This window comes from Myxocyprinus asiaticus, chromosome 41 (genome assembly GCF_019703515.2).
Source record: "Myxocyprinus asiaticus isolate MX2 ecotype Aquarium Trade chromosome 41, UBuf_Myxa_2, whole genome shotgun sequence".
NCBI classification, from domain to species: Eukaryota; Metazoa; Chordata; class Actinopteri; order Cypriniformes; family Catostomidae; genus Myxocyprinus; species Myxocyprinus asiaticus.
The window spans coordinates 27746540-27767076 of record NC_059384.1 but is presented as its reverse complement, the minus strand read 5'-3'; the positions used below and the strand labels follow the sequence as shown (position 1 = coordinate 27767076).

The following is a 20537-nucleotide window of genomic DNA, read 5'->3' as shown; positions in this document are numbered from 1 at the left end:
TGATATGAAATGGCTTGACTCTGTTTTGCACATTTTGTAGAAAATATATTTGAAATTGTCAACTGCTTAAAAAAAAAAATCCATGTCCCCTTCATCTGGTACACCACCTCTATGACATTTAATGTTATTTGTGTTTATTTTGTACTTATTTTTAATACAAACGTTAGTGCAAGGCCGAACAAGTGTGCAAAAAAGCAAAACAAAATTATTATTAATAATTTAAATAATTTAAAAAGAATGTTTGTCCATTGATTTCATGGCATTGGTGTTATCAATGTTAAAACCTTTTTTTTTTTTTACTTTTTTTTTAAAAATACATTATAAATACAAATCATTTTTAAGGTCAAAGTTCAGAGGCTGTGCATATAGTGAAATATGCATATAGTGATTTTTCCCAACATGTTAAAAAGTTATTAATTCACATTTTAACTAATATTTTCACACAAAAATATTTGATGTTGTACCCCATTGAACCCTCATTAGTGTTAACTTAGTGTTAACTTGCTTCGTTCATGAAACTAAATTAAATAATAAAAGAAAGAACAACAGCCAAGTTGTCCTTTATGAATAAAAATAATGTCAACATGTTTTCAAAATGTTTACCCTCAGCGTTTATGGGCAAAAGCTGAACTGAACGGAAAATTTCAATATTTTATAAGTTGCAAAGTCAAGATTTTTTTGAGAATGACGCATTTGCAATTTGGGTCAGTTCCTCTCATGAATCTGTTGTGTGACTTTAGAAAACATGGAACACGGCACGAGTCATACGGATTACTGTTTACGGACACAGTTATTCACTTTTGTTGGAAAGCGAAGTACATTTTAAGGGAGCACACTACAATTGCACATCAATTCAGTCATGAATGAACCAAGAATTGTTACTGTGAGAATATGTAATTAAAGATGCTCATTGTTATACTTGTATTAATTAGTGTTTTATAAAAATAAATGAACTGAATGAATACAATATTTTTATTTAAAATTAACAAAATAAAAATGTGTTTTAATGACATCTCGAGCATAGTCCTTGAAAATAAATTAAAATGTGCTTGAAATGTCCTTGAGTTGAACTTTGAAGCATCTGTACGAACCCTGTTTATATTATGTGATGAACTGTGCATTATATGCAATACAATTATGACACAATCAAGTCAAATGAACAATAAAAGTTTCTTCATAATAGCAAATTTTCCATAAAAATAAAAAAAACAGCATTAATGGAATTAGTGTCTAATAAAAAAAAACAAAAAAAAAAAACATTCAAAACTAACAAAGGCCAAAGCAAAAAGCTAAACTGCAATTTGCCGCGTACTTTTGAATTTGTCGGACACTGGGACGTTTTAATGATCAAAAATCAGTATTTACCGGCTAACGGAAACCCTGCCATAAAGTTTAAGGGGTTAAAATAGTTTTATATTTTTTATTTAGTTTTTAGTTCTATTTTATTTTCAATTGATCATTTTAATAAAAACTTTCTTTTTCACTCTTATGACTGTTAGTTTTATTTATTTTTTTAGTTTCAGTATATTTAGTCTTTATTTTAGTTTCAGTATTTTAGTGCATTAAAGCTGATTTCTGTGACACTAGTGCAAAAGGAATTGCAAAAATAAACAATGTTTTCAAAACAGCTTTCCGAATACGCCCCTCATGTGCTATTGTTCAAACTGTCAGATAGGTCTAAATGGGTCGCTCAAAACAAACACAGTTTTTTATAGTGCCACAGATACACAGTGTTTACAGTTTTCTAGAAAATTACCGTATGCATGGCTTACTTCTAGTTGTCTCTGCATATTAAGCTGTGATAATAGAAAGTATTTTAAAACTGAAAAAGTTACAAATTTCAGCTTTAACTGAAATCATTTAAATGTATACATTGCTGTTAAATTTCTCAGGGCTGTTTAGTGTAATTGCTATTTAGATGAATATTTTAATGTTTAATTAAGGTGGGCTGTAAAGAATTCAAATTTTATAACATACTCTGCACCCCAAAACTAAAACTAAAATTAATGTATGGTAATTTTTATATTATTTTAGTAAGAACAATAAGATTTTTTTTCACAATAAGAGCCAAACTACCCGTTTTATAATATTGTCTGCGCCAATGTTTTTATTTTTATTTTTTATGTGTGATTTTATAAAATATGATTGTGTCTACCTGTTCTTAGTAAGGAGCCTGGCTATCATAAATATATTTTATTGATTGTATTTCAGGTCAGAACTACCGGTACATATTAACAGAGCAGATTCTTTTTTGCATGCCATGTGTGCTTGTTTGTGGGTATATTTCTAATTTTGTTCACTTTTAATGTTGTTTTTGTAGCGACCGATGTGGGGAGGACCCAAATCAGAAAGTAATCCATGGGGTTATCAACTCCTTTGTTCATGTTGAACAGTACAAGAAAAAGTTTCCTCTAAAGGTGAGTGTCTGTCGGGCTGCATAATAGTATGACAGAGATTCATACAAATATGGAAAGTACTCAACCAAATTATTATATATATATATATATATAGATATATAGATATATATATACACAGTGTATATACAGTTGAAGTCAGAAGTTTACATACACCTTAGCAAATACATTTAAACTCAGTGTTTAATCGTAGAAAACATTCCCTGTCTTAGGTCAGTTAGGATCACTACTTTATTTCAAGAATGTGAAATGTCAGAATAATAGTAGAGAGAATGATTTATTTCAGCTTTTATTTCTTTCATCACATTCCCAGTGGGTCAGAAGTTTACATACATGTTGTTAGTATTTGGTAGCATTGCCTTTAAATTGTTTAACTTGGGTCAAACATTTTGGGTAGCCTTCCACAAGCTTCTCACAATAAGTTGCTGGAATTTTGGCCCATTCCTCCAGACAGAACTGGTGTAACCGAGTCAGGTTTGTAGGCCTGCTTGCTCGCACACGCTTTTTCAGTTCTGCTCACAAATTTTCTACTCGGACTGAGGTCAGGGCTTTGTGATGGCCACTCCAATACCTTGACTTTGTTGTCCTTAAGCCATTTTGCCACAACTTTGGAGGTATACTGGAGTCATTGTCCATTTGGAAGACCCATTTGTGACCGAGCTTTAACTTCCTGGCTGATGTCTTGAGATGCTGCTTCAATACAGTATATCCACATAATTTTCCTTCCTCATGATGCCATCTATTTTGTGAAGTGCACCAGTCCCTCCTGCAGCAAAGCACCCCCACAACATGACGCTGCCAGACCCATCCTTCATGGTTGGTATGGTGCTCTTCGGCTTGCAAGCCTCACACCTCCAAACATAGCAATGGTCATTATGGCCAAACAGTTTGATTTTTTTTTTTGTTTTGTTTCATCAGACCAGAGGACATTTCTCCAAAAAGTAAGATCTTTGTCCCCATGTGCACTTGCAAACTGTAGTCTGGCTTTTTTATGGCGGTTTTGGAGCATTGGGTTCTTCATTGCTGAGCAGCCTTTCAGGTTATGTTGATATAGGACTCGTTTTACTGTGGATATAGATACTTGTCTACCTGTTTCATCCAGCATCTTCACAAGGTCATTTGCTGCTGTTCTGGGATTAATTTGCACTTTTCGCACCAAACTACGTTCATTTCTAGGAGACAGAATGCGTTTCCTTCCTGAGCGGTATGATGGCTGCATGGCCCCATGATGTTTATACTTGCGTACTATTGTTTGTACAGATGAACGTGGTACCTTCAGGCCTTTGGAAATTGCTCCCAAGGATGAAACAGACTTGTGGAGGTCCACAATTTTTTTATGAGGTCTTTGCTGATTTCTTTATATTTTCCCATGATGTCAAGCAAAGAGGCACTGAGTTTGAAGGTAGGCCTTAAAATACATCCACAGGTACACCTCCAATTCAGTACACCTTCAATTAGAAGCTCATTGGCTAATTGTCTAAAGACTTGACATCATTTTCTGGAATTTTCCAAGCTGCTTAAAGGCACAGTTAACTTAGTGTATGTAAACTTCTGACCCACTGGAATTGTGATATAGTCAATTAAAAGTGAAACAGTCTGTCTGTTAACAATTGTTGGAAAAATTACTCACGTCATGCACAAAGTAGATGTCCTAAACGACTTTCCAAAACTATAGTTTGCTAAATGAAATATGTGGAGTGGTTAAAAAATTTGTTTTAATGACTTCAGCCTAATTGTATGTAAACATCTAACTTCAACTGTATATTTTTTTAAATGGAATGGAAATATCTTGCTTTTTTATGTTTGCCATGTAGTAAAGCTTCAGTGTTCTTTCAGTTTGTTTATCAGCAAAGATGCTTCTCATGTTGAGAGCGCATCCCCTTTTCCTTCATTACAGTTTTATCAGGAAATCTTTGAGGGGCCGTTTTTGATGAAAACCGGCGAGTATTACAAACGGGAAGCCTCCAATCTACTCCAGGAGTCCAACTGCTCCCAATATATGGAGAAGGTATGATGGTATAACCATAGTATATAACCTGTTACTTATGATCTTTTACATTAAAGTGACTACTTATTATAGCTTCTGTTTTGTTTTGCACATATCGTCATGTGGCTAGTTGATATCCAGCTAAAGTTTGTCACAATCAGGCTAAATTTACTCTGACTAATGGCTGATGCTCTCTGATTTGTGGCTGCAGGTTTTAGGCAGGTTGAAAGACGAGGAGGTGAGATGTCGGAAATACCTGCACCCCAGCTCTTACGCCAAAGTCATCCATGAATGTCAGCAGAGGATGGTGGCTGACCACCTGCAGTTCCTGCATGGAGAGTGTCAAAATATCATAAGACAGGAGAAGAGAGATGGTCAGCACTTTAACGGCTCTGCTTATGTTCAGTCTGAACTTTCACTTTTGGCTTATGGATATATGTTTGCATGTAGACCGAGGGCTTGACCTCTTATCTATTCCACACATTGTGTTCAAATGTTTTGTTGAAAGTATACAGTTTTGGTTAAAATAATGGTTTGATGCGTTCTGATTGTTTGTTGGGTTTCAGACATGGCGAATATGTACACGCTACTGCGGGCCGTGTCCAGCGGCTTACCTCACATGATCCAGGAGCTTCAGGTCCACATACATGATGAGGGTCTCCGAGCCACCAGTAACCTCTCTCAGGAAAACGTAAGTGACCTGAAGAATGCATATGAAAATAGCGTTTAGTAAAGTGTATAAAAGTGATGTAAACCAGCATGTGTGCTATTATGAATGTCAACTGTTCATTTTAAGTCTCATCAATATGTTGTTAAAATTAAAGGGAAAAAAAGCTGTTCACCTCTGATCTTTCTCCTGCAGATGCCAACCCAGTTTGTGGAGTCTGTGTTAGAGGTTCACAGTAAATTTGTCCAGTTGATTAACACAGTATTGAATGGGGACCAACACTTCCTGAGTGCGCTCGATAAGGTACAATTACAATTAAACTTCATTTAAAAATTATTTAGAAGTGTATAGGTGGTGTATCAGATGGTAATACCATGATACTTTGATATATTACATGGTACTGAATTATTACCATATTGGTATTTACATGGTAACACCATGCTTCTTAGTGTATGAAATTCAAAATGGACAGATGTAGAGGCTGCTAATCAGAGAGACATGATGTCAAGATGTCCATGATGTCTAACATCCTTTTTGCACTTTTTAAACTTGTATAACTAACAACAGATGCCTGTATTATTTGCAGGTGTGTCCACAACACCCTTACATTATGGCACCCAGTTTTGCCTGAGCGAGAAACACTTATATTTCTTCAGAAATCTCATGTAGAAATCTCATTTAGGAATTAAAACGTTATCCTTTCAGTCCAGTAGAGGGCATGTGTGGGTCAAAATGTGTTGCCCTTGGGTTCATGTGGGTGTTTTAAAATATAGTAACTGAACTCTGTGGTTTGTAATTTTATTGCTCATTTCCCTTGCAGGCTTTGACTTCAGTAGTGAACTACAGAGAGCCCAAATCCATCTGCAAAGCACCCGAACTGGTGGGTAATCGCTATTTATCCCACGCTATAAGCAACGTTAGCTTGAGATGATGACTTAAACAGTACACATCTAAAACAAACACACACAGGTTGTCTTAGATGTCAGAACATAAACACTTCTCTGCCTGCGTTTTTTCCTGCTATGACACAGCTGGCCAAGTACTGTGACAATCTGCTGAAGAAATCTGCAAAAGGAATGACTGAGAATGAGGTGGAAGACAAACTGACCAGCTTCATCACAGTCTTCAAATACATCGACGACAAAGACGTGTTTCAGAAAGTGAGACTGAGGATCTACAAATTATTTTTGGCCTTTTTGTCTAATTTATGTATATATATATATATATATATATATATATATATATATATATATACACACACACACACACACACACACACACTGGCGGCCAAATGTTTGGAATAATGTACAGATTTTGCTGTTTCGGAAAGAAATTGGTACTTTAATTCACCAAAGTAGCATTCAGCTGATCACAAAGTATAGTCAGGACATTACTGATGTAAAAAACAGCACCATCACCATTTGAAAAGTCATTTTTGATCAAATCTAGACAGGCCCCATTTCCAGCAGCCATCACACCAACACCTTATCCTTGAGTAATCATGCTAAATTGCTAATTTGGTACTAGAAAATCACTTGCCAATATATCAAACACTGCTGAAAGATATTTGATTTGTTAAATGAAGCTTAACATTGTCTTTGTGTTTGTTTTTGAGTTGCCACAGTATGCAATAGACTGGTATGTCTTAAGGTCAATATTAGGTCAAAAAAGAAACAGCTTTCTCTAGAAACTCATCAGTCAGTCATTGTTTTGAGAAATGAAGGCTATACAATGCTTGAAATTGCCAAAAACTGAAGATTTCATACAAAGGTGTACACTACAGTCTTCAAAGACAAAGGACAACTGGCTCTAACAAGGACAGAAAGAGATGTGGAAGACCAGATGTACAACTAAACAAGAGGATAAGTACATCAGAGTCTCTGATTTGAGAAATAGACACCTCACATGTCCTCAGCTGACAGCTTCATTGAATTCTACCCGCTCAACACCAGTTTCATGTACAACAGTAAAGAGAAGACTCAGGGGTGCAGGCCTTATGGGAAGAATTGCAAAGAAAAAGCCACTTTTGAAACAGAAAAACAAAAAGAAAAGGTTAGAGTGGGCAAAGAAACACAGACATTGGACAACAGATAATTGGAAAAGAGTGTTATGGAGCTTAACCCAATTGAGCTTTTGTGGGATCAACTAGACTGTAAGGTGCGTGAGAAGTGCCTGACAAGACAGTCACATCTATGGCAAGTGCAACAGGAAGTGTGGGGTGAAATGTCACCTGAGTATCTGGACAAACTGACAGCTAGAATGCCAAGGATCTGCAAAGCTGTCATTGCTGCACGTGGAGGATTTTTTGATGAGAACTCTTTGAAGTAGTTTAAGAAGTTTTTTTCAAATTGTAATAGTCATTTTTAATGTTATTTATGTCCTGACTATACATTGTGATCAGCTGAATGCCACTTTGGTGAATAAAAGTACCAATTTCTTTCCATAAGAGCAAACAATCTGTACATTATTCCAAACTTTTGGCTGCCAGTGTGTGTGTGTGTGTGTGTGTATATATAAGTAAAATGAATGACAGAAAATGATGGGGAGAAGAGGGGGAACGGGATCATGAAATATTACTCATTTGCATTTTTAACATTGCACAAGATTGCATAGCACAGTCGGGCTAGGCGATATATTGAATATTCATGATATAATCGCAATGATTTTGCTGCTGACTTCAAATTAAGCAATATTGTGAATGTCGCTATGATTTTAATGTGCTTTATAATTGGCCATTAAGTTTCACTTTTAGAGTCATTTCAGACAAATACATAATTATCGAGATAACTGTATGTCGAATATCGTCGATAGGCTGAAAAATGTCCAGATATAATTTTTGTAGCCATATCGCCAAGCCCAATAGCACAGTTGTTCTTCTGGAATTATATTTGCGCCACTCAAACTTTGAACAATTCAAAATTTTAAAATTCAGATTCAAATTTTTAAAACGCTGATTCAGGTTACAAAATTTGAGATTTAAATTTAGTGAAGATGGGGTACTTATAGCAGTTATATTTTTATATAATCAAACTCCTTGGCCAATTCAAATCTGCATATTAATTTTCAAATAATATTTCAATTAAAGTCCTAGTGGCACAAATATCATTCCATAGTTTCCCGGCTTATTTCAAATCAAACATGATAAGCTGCTATTCAAAGAGCGAGTGAGTGATCCCAGCTGATTCAGTCCTTGATTCAAACCTTTGACTTGCGTTTAATCCTGATTCATTACAAGGAGCCGAACCAATTAAGCAATTTGTATGCAAATTGGACAGCACACTGTACTTTATGTTCATTTTTACATTCAGAATTGTATTTATTTCCTTTGAAATCTTTTTAGATTGCAGGTTTGGTTTGGTTTGTTGAGCAATTTCAAGTTTTTGTGAAAAGTTATTGACTCTCATCATGTTTTGCTCTATTATTTATTCTTGTTTGTTCCCAGTTTTACGCCAGAATGCTTGCAAAGAGATTAATACATGGACTTTCATTATCCATGGACTCCGAAGAAGCCATGATCAACAAACTGAAGGTAGCGTTCTGCTCTCTCACACGGCAGCCTCTCTTTACAACAGCGTAAAAGTTCACAGATGTGACTCATCCAACATAATCAAGTGTTCTCTTGCTGTGAGCACAACAGCTTTGTCATTATGTGTAACCACGGATGGAGTTGATGTAGGGTTTGTGTGATGAAACCAAGCAAACTGTTCATTCTTGTTCTCTCTCTCTCTCTCTCTCTCTCTCTCTTGTCCCTCCCTTTGCCTTGTAGCAAGCTTGTGGTTATGAATTCACAAGCAAACTGCACAGAATGTACACTGATATGAGTGTCAGCACTGACCTTAACAACAAATTCAACAACTTTATCAAAACCCAGGAGACCGTAGTGGACCTGGGCATCAGCTTTCAAATTTATGTATTACAGGTGAGAGTGAGTGCTGTTACTAGGCCGACTGTATGTCTATGAAAAATATATTTCATTTTGTTCTTTTGATTTTAGAGTGAAATATGACCTGGACATTTTTTATTTTATTTTTTTTACATTTTTGATATTCTTACATATGTGTTTCAGGCAGGTGCATGGCCCCTTACACATGTTCCCTCTTCCACATTTGCCATCCCACAAGAACTAGAGAAGAGTGTACAAATGGTAAGCTGCCATGGCAACATGCCTGAAAATCCAATATGTCATGATTAGGCCCAAGAACATAAGCTTCCTTCATGTACTGAGTAGTACATGTAAAATCCCCTTTTCATTAATTAAAAAAGTAGGAGACACTGATTAAACTGATGTCTTTTCTCTGCAGTTTGAGTTGTTTTATAATCAGCACTTCAGCGGAAGGAAGTTGACCTGGCTACACTATCTCTGTACAGGTACAGTCACTATATAGAAACATGTATCATGCAGATAAAGGTCATTAAACTACGTGCATTCATAACTAATCTTGGTTCCCAATCTTCCTGATTCTAAAAACATCAAATTAGCATTAATCAGCACGGAGCATCCATATCGTTAATACTGTACAGTGTTGGAATGCTGTAATTAATAGGGCTGTCAATTGATTTAAAGTCTTAATAGAATTAATTGGACCGTATATTCATTGATTATCTAAATTAACTGCACATACTATATAAATCAACACCTGCTACTCATACCTTTTTGAGCTCCTTGTCTCATACATGGAAAACACCATTATGAACATTGCATGCTCCGTTTGTAGCAGATGACAGTGAACAGAGCTCTAATTCACTTTGTAGCACGAGGCACTTTGTAAATAGAAGCCTTTTGCAGTTTTATAATCACATTGGGTCATGTAGCAACCTGCTTTTCCAGAGGTGAGAAGCTATCGTCAAAAACACAAAGAAACAGAAAGAACTTCAAAATAAAAGCTCCGCCAAAATAAAAGCTCAGTTTAAATGGAAAATATGTACGATAGAAATATGTCACTACTGTATAGTTATGTAATATTCACTGTAATACTACTACTAATAATAAAGCAATAGTAATTGTACTATATTTAAGAAAAATCTCACAGCACTTTTTTTGACATAAATAATTCAAATGTTGTATTTTGGATTGTGCTGTGAGGTTCTGTATAAAAGCACATTATGTTGAGGTTAGGATAATCCCCACACAATTAAATGTTTTTAATTAAATAAATTTTTTTTTTTTTACATAAAATGTTTAATTTTTTTATTCTATTATTTAAACACATTATTTTTTCATCATACTATGTATTAATGCAGTCTTCTAGTGGAGTCAGTAATTTTGTAATGAAATATGAAAGGGGTGTTTCGAAATGAAAGATGATTTGAAATTTGTAAAATATTTGACATTTACATTTCAGTGCTTTATTTCATGCTAATGACACTTTGTGTTTTTTTTTTCTGCAAATTAATTAATCCCTTTTTAGATATCATTCATGAATAAAGCATAAATGTTTTGTAGAAGTGCTGCAGGTGTGTTCGCTTATACTTATTCACTGATACAAAAAAAAGAGCTTGTTTTAGTTTGGCTTCTTCCGTATTTTGTTTCCAACTTAAATGTCATAATAAGAAATGTCCAAATTACACTTGAAGGCAGTATAAATTAACAGTAATTAGACTTTATTTGCCTCCAGTTTGCTGTACCTAAATCTGCCACCTGCATGCTTAATTTTAGAACAAATGTTGATTTATTGAAGGTAGAGTAGACATGAGAAAAAAAGTCTGTTGGCTGGTGCAGTGAAAGTCAGATTATCCTTACCTGGCTTTCCTGCTCTACCACAGTAAATCCTTCATATGGTTCAGCATCAAAAGTCAGATTATCACACTGAGCTGTGACAAAATACCCCAAAATAATCCATTAACACAGCAGCACAAGCAAAATACAGTCACATATACGTGGCCTCAAAAAGCCACACTTAAAAATGAATTTATTTGCATTGGATAACAGAATATCTATCAAACCAAGTAAAAAATACTTCTCTGTCAGGTGAGGTAAAGATGAACTACCTGTCCAAGCCCTATGTGGCAGTGGTGACCACCTATCAGATGGCTGTGTTGCTGGCGTTCAACAACAGCGAGACCGTGAGCTACAAAGAACTGCAGGACAGCACGCAGATGAACGAGAAAGAGCTACAGAAGACCATTAAATCTCTACTGGACGTCAAGATGATCAGCCACGACTCTGAGAAAGTAAGACTTGAGGATAGGAGATATTTCTGGAAGAGTTCTCTTAGATGTATATCACCAGGATATTAGATCCTTGCTTTAATAGAAATAGGTTAACCCTTTAAGCTTGGATTGGCCCCCAGTGGCAGGCAAGTCAAGAAAAAATAATGATCTCAATATACTAATAACTACAGTCTTACAAACAGTCTTAAAAACCAACTCAAAATAGGTATAATTTTAAAGCTTGAAACTCTACTTTACAATGCATTAAAGGCATTATGACCAAAACTGAACAAGTTCTTTGTAATTTGCAGACAAATCAGAAGTGTTCTGTTTTGATAATTTATTAATAATTTTGCACTTTACATATCATTGTAATCGGTAAAAACATCAAACTGATCAGATAGCCATGTGTCATATGTTGTTGGAACTCTCAAAGAGTAGAATACAACCAGCCTATTTGTTTTTTCTCACAGACAAAAATATAGCGATTAAGAGCTTAGTATATGTCTTTGACGTACGTTACATGTACACTGGTGTTGCTTATAAGCTGCGTTTTCGCTTATAACTTCACGAAATAGAAACAACATAAAATATCACATACCATTACTTGGATGAGGGGATTCCAGTTAAAACAAACCCACACACAACGTAATCGGAGGCATAGATCATTAGATAATCCACACAAAACACAATGTGCACACAACACATTATGTGCTCTCTGGATAAAAACACTTTGGCATTCCTGGATCAGATGACTTCATCAGAAATGATATAGTATGTTGTCCAGCATCATGGAAAGCTAATCCAATCGAATTAGGATTCAGATAGCTGCAACCAGAGGTGGAAGTCATCCAAATATGGGCAGAGAGGATCGTTCACTCTAATTACATATGGCTACCAGGAGATGGAGCCAAGTATGACACAGACTCAATGATGACTCAAATGACACAGAATGGAACTGATTGAGATCTCGTTACTCATGCCTGTGTGCCTTGAAAGAGAGCATATCTTTAGTAATTGTTGCATTTACATGTGAAATGAGTTCTTATGTACAATTATTATGTTTTATTTGTTTGGAGAGACTTTTGGACACTTGGAGATGTTTTTCGACACTAGGATAAATTATTTTTGTAATGCTATAACTTTGATTGCTTTGTCGTATCAACACAAAATTATACTCAGTTATAGTTGACATGATTGGGAACGGTTTTTCTGAGTTTTATGTCAAATCAGAAAAATTATTTTTAAAAAAGTATATTTTTGACTCAAGTTTTTCTTTGGCATTTTTCAGCAGTTTCTCAGAATTTATCTTAAATCTATATCATTAAATTGTTTTTTTAAGTTTTCTTGACAATCCTGTTAAACAGTTGACCCTCTTTGGTTTTTTGGCATGCCACTAAAACAGGAAATCTTTAAAAACACCTTCAGAACTTAAAGGTTCATTAAAGCAACCATGGCTAAATAATTGTAAGGCTGTTGTTAGAAACAATGCAAAGTGGAAAACCACAGTGTTACACTTATAAATGGTTTACTGACTGCATATTAAGCTGGGATACGAGAGAAACTTTTAACAGCAAAAATAATTACACACATCGGCTTCAACTGTATGCTTTACTTTTTAATCTTAAAATAATGTGATAAGTGGATTTTATATCACTGTGATTACAGTTGGCACATTAATATACAATTCATTTAATGTGCAGTAACAGGTGTGTATGTATATCAGCTGTTTTACATGACTTTTAAAGCTGTCCATTTTTATAAATGTTCTTTATAACTATTAATTGCACATGTGATTTACTACAAATACACTCACACTTTTCTCTTTGCCTCCAGGAGGAAATCGAGCCCGAATCCACATTTTCCTTATTTATGAGTTTCACCAGTAAACGAACAAAGTTCAAGATCACAACATCAATGCAGAAGGACACACCACAGGTACTAAGATCATAATTTTCATTTAGGCTCTTTGGAAATACACTGAAGATGTTTGATGACATAAAGCCTATGATGTTATTTGTGGACGCAGGAAATGGAACAGACGAGGAGTGCCGTGGATGAAGACCGGAAAATGTATTTGCAGGCTGCTATAGTGCGGATCATGAAAGCAAGGAAAGTCTTGAGACACAATGCCCTCATACAGGAGGTGAGATTACATAATTTTGTTTGTTAAAAGGATAGTTCACCCCAAAATCCTGCCATTATTAACTCGCCCTCATGTTGTTCCAAACCCGTATGACTTTCTTCCATGGAACACAAAAGGAGAGATTTTGAAGATTATCCTGGCCACTCTTTTTCATATAATGAAAGTGAATGTTTCATAAAGTAGTCTATATAAATTAGTCGTTATTCACTGAATATCTTCCTGTCTGCTGTGGCTCTCAAATCAAAGAGCCAATGACGTCTGGTCACGAGACACATGAGAGCCAAATGGCACCATCGCAACATTTTTGTAGTACATTTCAGAGCTTCAGCATGGGAGGATTATCAGTGAACAACTTCAATTTTGGTCTGTTTCTCACAAAAAGCTATCGAGCGCCTTCTGAAGACTTGGAATATAGTGCAAATGAACTACTTTTATAATACTTTTAAGATGCTTTTTGTCATTTTGCAGCTTGAAAGACTTGTTCCTTAATTGTTCAGTTTCATCATATGGAAAAGAGCGCACAGTATAATCTTAAAAAAAAAATCACATTTTGTGTTCCACAAAAGAGAGAATGTAATACGGGTTTGGAAAAACATGCAGTTGAGTTGATGTTAAGAGTTAATGATGACAGAATTGTAGTTTTTTTCATTACTGATCCTTTAAAATTTGAATGTTTCCAATTCTAATTCTCATTTGTGTCTGCAAGACCTCAGAAATATATAAAGGTATAGTTATATAAATAAAGATATAAGTTGAATGACAGAATACAGGGTGTGCAGTAGTATGGAACCTGATGCAGAGGTCAGAGTAAGTGCACAGAGCATCAGTTGTGGAGAACACCACAAATACAAGTAATCAGAATCAAAATGAGCTTTATTGCCAAGTATGTCTACACATACAAGGAATTTGTCTTGGTGACAGAAGCTGCCAGTGCACAAACAATACAACAACAAGACAGAGATAATAATAAAAAAAGCGAATAGAAAATATAAGTATATATAGAAATACATAATAAGTAAAAAAATAATATATATATATATATATATATATATATATATATATATATATATATATATATATATATATATATATACACACACACACACACGTATGTACAAATACAAATCTGTTATATACAGAAGCAAGGGAATGTATGGCAGAAGAGGTAGGGTATGTTGGATAAATATAAATAGACTAAGCTGTGTATTGCACATAATTATTGCTCAAGGGGGCAATTTTAACTGTTCATGAGATGGATAGCCTGAGGGGAAAAACATGTTTCTGTGCCTGACGGTTCTGGTGCTCAGAGCTCTGTAGCGCTGGACAGAAGGCAACAATTCAAAGAGGTAGTGGGCTGGGTGAGTGGGGTCCAGAGTGATTTTTCCAGCCCTTTTCCTCACTCTGGAAGTGTACAGTTCTTGAGGGAGGGCAGGGGGCAACCAATAATCCTCTCAGCAGTCCGAACTGTCCTTTGTAGTCTTCTGATGTCTGATTTTGTACCTGAACCAAACCAGACAGTTATTGAAGTGCAGAGGACAGACTCAATGACTGCTGAGTAGAACTGTATCAGCAGTGCCTGTGGCAGGTTGAACTACCTCAAGTGGCGAAGGAAGTACAACCTCTGCTGGGCTTTTTTCACAATGGAGTCAGTGTGTGTCTCCCACTTCAGGTCCTGTGAGATGGTAGAGGAGGGGCACTTAATAGTGTTTAATGTTGTTATTTTTTGGGTAAGAACCGATTCTGTTGCGCTGGGTTATTATAGAGCGCAACAGTGCCCTCCCACTTTTTCAGCTGTCTGGGTTCCGGAAGTATTTTCCCCATTCATTTCTTCCATAGACTTTTAAAAAAATCCTTTATAAAAGAGTTTTTAAACCATGAACGAAACCAACCAGCTCCGAGGAGAATCACAACATCACAAACTTTGTTTTGAGGCAAAAAAGTATTTGAAAATCGAACATAAAGACAAAGGTACAAGGTTGTGTACTTACCATCTTTCATGGGACTACAGTCCCATTAAGCAATGCGAATGATGTCATTGAATAAAAAACAATGGGAATATATAAAACGATTGATTTTAGGTTGTTGATTCTAAGTGTAGAAGCAATATATTTTATTGCAAAATATCCCAATATGTACAAATATATAAGTAGATTAAGAGTGAAGGGAGATTGACTCGATTACATAATTTACAGTGCATCATGGGAGCGCGCGGTTGCTCCGAAGCACTTTTTGCGGGTTTCGTTGACCGCGGTTCTCTGATTAGTGGATTTTTCTCCACTGCACCATGGGTAATGTAGTTGTTTACCGTGAATTCCGCTATCAAACATGATTTTTAAACAACGAAGTTGAAATAACGCAGACGGATGGCTTCAACTGAAGCATATACCATCAATGAACAACCTCGGAGCTCACGGTAAGTCTGTCTTTAAAGGTTTATAAATTATCTTTGAAAATCAATTCATCTATGGGATTAATAAATGGCATTTTTACTTCCGGAACCAGACTGTTGTGCTCTATTTTGGTGAACAGTAGAGCTTTTGCTTAGGTTGAGGACGGTACTTAGCATTTAGCAAGCTAATGTAAGCTATTGCTAACTAAAATTGAGCTAACTAGCATAACCTTGCAACATAAATCAGTAATGTGACACAAAAAAATATTATGAAAAACTGAGTTATGAACACTTATAAAATCACTTTGAGGTTACTTAATTGGGTCATTTAAAAATAACTTTATTCCATTATGTTGAAATTATGTGAACAAATTGTTTTCTGACAAAGAATTAATGAGCTAAACTAAAAGGAAAAAAATATGCTGATGTAAACTTAATTGATTCATGTGGAACCGATGTACATTATTAAATCATGTAAATTCAAAGCATTGTTTTCAGTGTACTTTGGCATGACACACAGCAAAGTATATATCAGAGATCTGTTAACATGCTAGAGGAGCATGTTCATAATGGACTAGGTAATAGATTTGCTTAACGGACTGTCAATTTATTCTCAAGCATCAGCAACCACAGATATTCCTACAGTTTAATAATGCAACTATACAGCTGGTGTCCATATGCAGAGAGTTATGAAGTGCACTGGGCCTGTTGATGTTTGCAGTTGTGCTCTGTTAGTCCATGTGGTTTTCATTGCTATCTTTGCTTGCTTTGGAACAAACAGTATCAGAGATAAACACATCTCCAGCCAGAATACAGCTCATTGTGATGGCAGCACTAAACCTTTCAGTTTATAAGTTTATTAAATAATAATTCATCCTCATTTGCTGCAAAAAACGGCTTCTAGTAGGCTCCTCTTGCTGCAGAAATATGGATTCTACATTTCAATAATGTCTTGATGCTGAAAATATGTATGCATGTCCGCAACTTTAATCTTTTGTGAAGCTTTGCAGGAAAAATATAAAATCCTTCTTTTCTGGGACAGTTCTTGTCAAATCTCAAGAACATTCCTGTAATGACATATAATCAAATTTCGTACTTTAAAATCACACAGCCTGCATCAGAAGGCGGTTTGGAATGGGATATAGGATACTGCGCACTTCATACTGCGCACTTCATACTGTGCAGCAGATATTGTACAATGCAGACTATTTAAAAAAAAATAATAGTTTGTGAAAAAGGATGCGATATGGAATGATAAATGTTTCAATGCTAGTGTGCTACATTTATTTCTTGCTGAGCAGTATTTACTGGATAATGCCTTCTATTAAAAAAATAGTATGTGAAAAAGGAAGCAAAGTGGAACGTTTAACATTTCAAATACTAGTATGCTACATTTACTTCATACTGCACAGTATTTACTGGATAATGCCTACTTTAAAAAAAATATTATGTGAAAAAGTATGCAAAGTGGAATGCTAAACATTGCAAATGCTAGTATGCTATATTTACTTCATAATGAACAGCATATACTGTATACTGCCTTCTTTTTTTTTTTTTTTTTTAAATAGTACTGGAAAACATATGCAGTTAGGAACAATAAACCTTTGAAATGCTAGTGTGCTATATTTACTTCTTACTGCACAGCATATATTGTATACTGCCTACAATTCTTTTAAAGATAGTATGTGAAAAAGAATGCAATATGGAACGAGACACGTTTCAAATGCTCATATGCTACATTTATTTCATGCTGAACAGTGTAATGTTCTTTGCCTTCTATTAAAATATAGTATATGACAAAGAAAGCAAAGTGGAACGCTAAACATGTCAAATACTAGTATGCTACATTTACTTCATACTGCACAGTATATACTGTACAATGCCTACTTTAATAAATAGTATGTGAAAAAGAATGCAATATGGAATGATAAACATTTTTAAATGCTAGTGTGCTACATTTACTTAATAACGAACAGCATATACTGTAAACTGCCTACTGTTTTTTAAAAATAATATGTGAAAAAGTGTGCAATATGGAACCGATGTTTCAAATGCTAGTATGCTACAAATACTTAATGCTGAACAGTATATACTGTCTAGTTTTTTTACACAGTTTGTTAAAAAGTATGCAAAGTGGAATGCTAAACATTGCAAATGCTATATGCTATATTTACTTAATAATGAACAGCATATACTGTATACTACCTTCTATTTTTTTTTTAAATAGTACTGGTAAACATATGCAGTTAGGAACGATAAACGTTTTAAATGTGAGTGTGCTATATTTACTTCTTACTGCACAGCATACATTGTACACTCTGCTATTTAAAAAAAAATAGTATTTGGAAAAAGTCTGAAATATGGAACGATAAACGTTTCAAATACTAGTATGCTACATTTATTTCATACTGCACAGTATATACTGTACAATGCCTACTTTAAAAAAAAATCTGTGAAAAAAAGTATGCAATATAGTATAATAAACATTTTAAATGATAGTGTGCTACATTTACTTCAGATTGAACAGCATATATTGTATACTGCCTACTATTTAAAAAAATAGAATTTGAAATGTCTGCAATATGGAACGATAAACGTTTCAAATGCTAGGATGCTATGTTTATTTCATACTGAACAGTATACAGTAATAGTATGTGAAAGGAAGCAAAGTGAAATGCTAAACATTTCAAATACTAGTAGGATACATTTACTTCATGCTGCAAGGTATTTACTGTACAATGTCTTTAAAAAAACAATTCTGAAAAAGTAAGCAATATGGAATGATAAATGTTTTAAATGCTAGTGTGCTACTTTTACTAATTACTGCACACCATATATTGTATACTGCCTAAATTGTAATTTTTTTAAAAATAGTATGTGAAAAAGCATGCAATATGGAATGATAAACGTTTCAAATGCTAGTATGCTACATGATGTATTTCACATGGATCAGTATATACTGTAAACTGCCTACGTTTTTGTATAGTAATAGTAGTAATAATAGTATGTGAAAAAGTATGCAGTATGGAACTTTTTTAATAGTAATATGCTACATTTACTGCAAACTGCACAGCGTATATACTGTATTTTGTCTTGTATTTTTTTTATGGTACTGTATGTGAAACTGCAGTATGTGACAGTAAACCCACTACTTAGTAGGTCCTCATGGTGGCACGGTTACCTCAATCCGGGTGGCGGAGGACAAGTTTCAGTCAATCTGCGCATGTTATCACGTGGCTCGCTGTGCATGACACCGCAGAGACTCACAGCATGTGGAGGCTCATGCTACTCTCCGCGATCCATGCACAACTTACCACACACCCCATTGAGAGCGAGAACCACTAATCGTAACCGTGAGGAGGTTACCCCATGTGACTCTACCCTCCCTAGCAACCGGGCCATTTTGGTTGCTTAGGAGACCTGGCTGGAGTCATTCAGCATGCCCTGGATTCGAACTCACAGTAAACCTTTTAAACAATAGTATGGTACATGGCCTCATCACATTACATGTTTAATTCAGTGAGTGACATCCTGTTATATTTTTGTTCTTTTAATCCAAGTTTGTGTAAAAATGTCTTAACTTGTGGCAGTCTGATCAAATAATGAGATGTTAAAGAAAGAGATTCTATGAGTACATTACATCGTGAGATGTTTTATACGGTTTTGGCATATTTAGTCGGTCAAAGTATGCATACTTTATACACCAGAAGTAGTATGGGAGTATGCTATTCCGAACATTCCTAATTCTGTTTGTGTTTATGTATGTTTGTTCTTCCAGGTAATCAACCAATCCAAAGCCAGATTCAACCCGAGTATCAGCATGATAAAGAAGTGCATTGAGGTTCTTATCGACAAGCAGTACATCGAGCGAAGCCAGAGCTCTGCAGACGAATACAGCTACGTCGCATAAAATCATATTAATTTAATTAAAGAAAATAAACAGAAAACGCTGCAAAGCGTCAACGGTAAACATGTCTTTTATTTTCGGCTCTGGCTGGCTCCGGCACTTAAACATTGGATCGAATCAGGACTTTGTGCCTCCATCTTCGGTAAAAAAGGGCCTAGGAGAAGCCGGATTGTCATCAAACCTTCCCTTCCCACCTTCGCCCCTTTCTCTCCTCCCTTCTGATTTTATGCTGTTTACATCACCAGTGCCACGCCAAGTGCGTCAACACAAAAAGAGAAATGCCTATAACTACTCAAGCGTAAATGGAGAACACATTTTTAGACGTAATCGTAAATGAGAAACGAAGAAAGCGAGTGAATGAAATGCATCACATAGAGCCAAACAAGTGAAATGTTTCACAACTGAAAAAACAACCACGCTTTTCTTTTTCTCACATTGCAGTTGTTGTGTGTATTCTTTTTTAATGTATCAAAGTAAAACAAAATATTGTAATAAAATCGGTATACTGATATTTGCATTTACTTTCAGAATATGTAAAAAACTAAAACAAATATGAGGTGACAAACATAATTCTGCTGCTTGTCAAATAAACAAATAAAAAAACACTTTTTCGTAAATGTCTTAAGAATGACTTCATCAACAGTATTTTAAAAAGAGTGTAATTAATGATAAAGTTTGTAATTTCGTCAACATTAAGATACTTTCTCAACATGATCGCACAGGAACATGACATTTTGCTACCAAGTGATTCATATTTTTGAGGAAAGCGCTACCTGATTTTTTTAGGGTTATGTTAGGGTTAAGTTAGGGTTAGGATAGGGTTAGTTAGAGTTAAGTTAGGGTGGGTTAGGGTTGGGTTATAGTATCTTTAACCAAT

At 35.1% G+C, this 20537-nt stretch overlaps 1 protein-coding gene across 4 annotated transcripts in view; it reads left to right on the top strand.

Annotated features, from left to right (window-relative positions):
- Positions 1-20264, top strand: part of LOC127431964 (cullin-2-like) — a 31887-nt gene extending 11623 nt beyond the window's left edge. For 3 of the 4 annotated variants that reach the window (XM_051682655.1, XM_051682657.1, XM_051682658.1), the window contains 15 exons: positions 2321-2417; positions 4285-4422; positions 4613-4775; positions 4968-5092; positions 5264-5371; positions 5889-5948; positions 6100-6228; positions 8511-8597; positions 8835-8987; positions 9135-9212; positions 9370-9436; positions 11037-11239; positions 13055-13156; positions 13248-13364; positions 19532-20264. In XM_051682655.1, the coding sequence (XP_051538615.1) occupies positions 2321-2417; positions 4285-4422; positions 4613-4775; positions 4968-5092; positions 5264-5371; positions 5889-5948; positions 6100-6228; positions 8511-8597; positions 8835-8987; positions 9135-9212; positions 9370-9436; positions 11037-11239; positions 13055-13156; positions 13248-13364; positions 19532-19663 (1759 nt within the window). In that variant the 3' untranslated portion in view covers positions 19664-20264. The remainder of the gene's footprint in view (positions 1-2320; positions 2418-4284; positions 4423-4612; positions 4776-4967; positions 5093-5263; positions 5372-5888; positions 5949-6099; positions 6229-8510; positions 8598-8834; positions 8988-9134; positions 9213-9369; positions 9437-11036; positions 11240-13054; positions 13157-13247; positions 13365-19531) is intronic. The other variant, XM_051682659.1, reaches the window with a different exon arrangement.
- The last annotated feature ends 273 nt before the right edge of the window (positions 20265-20537 follow it).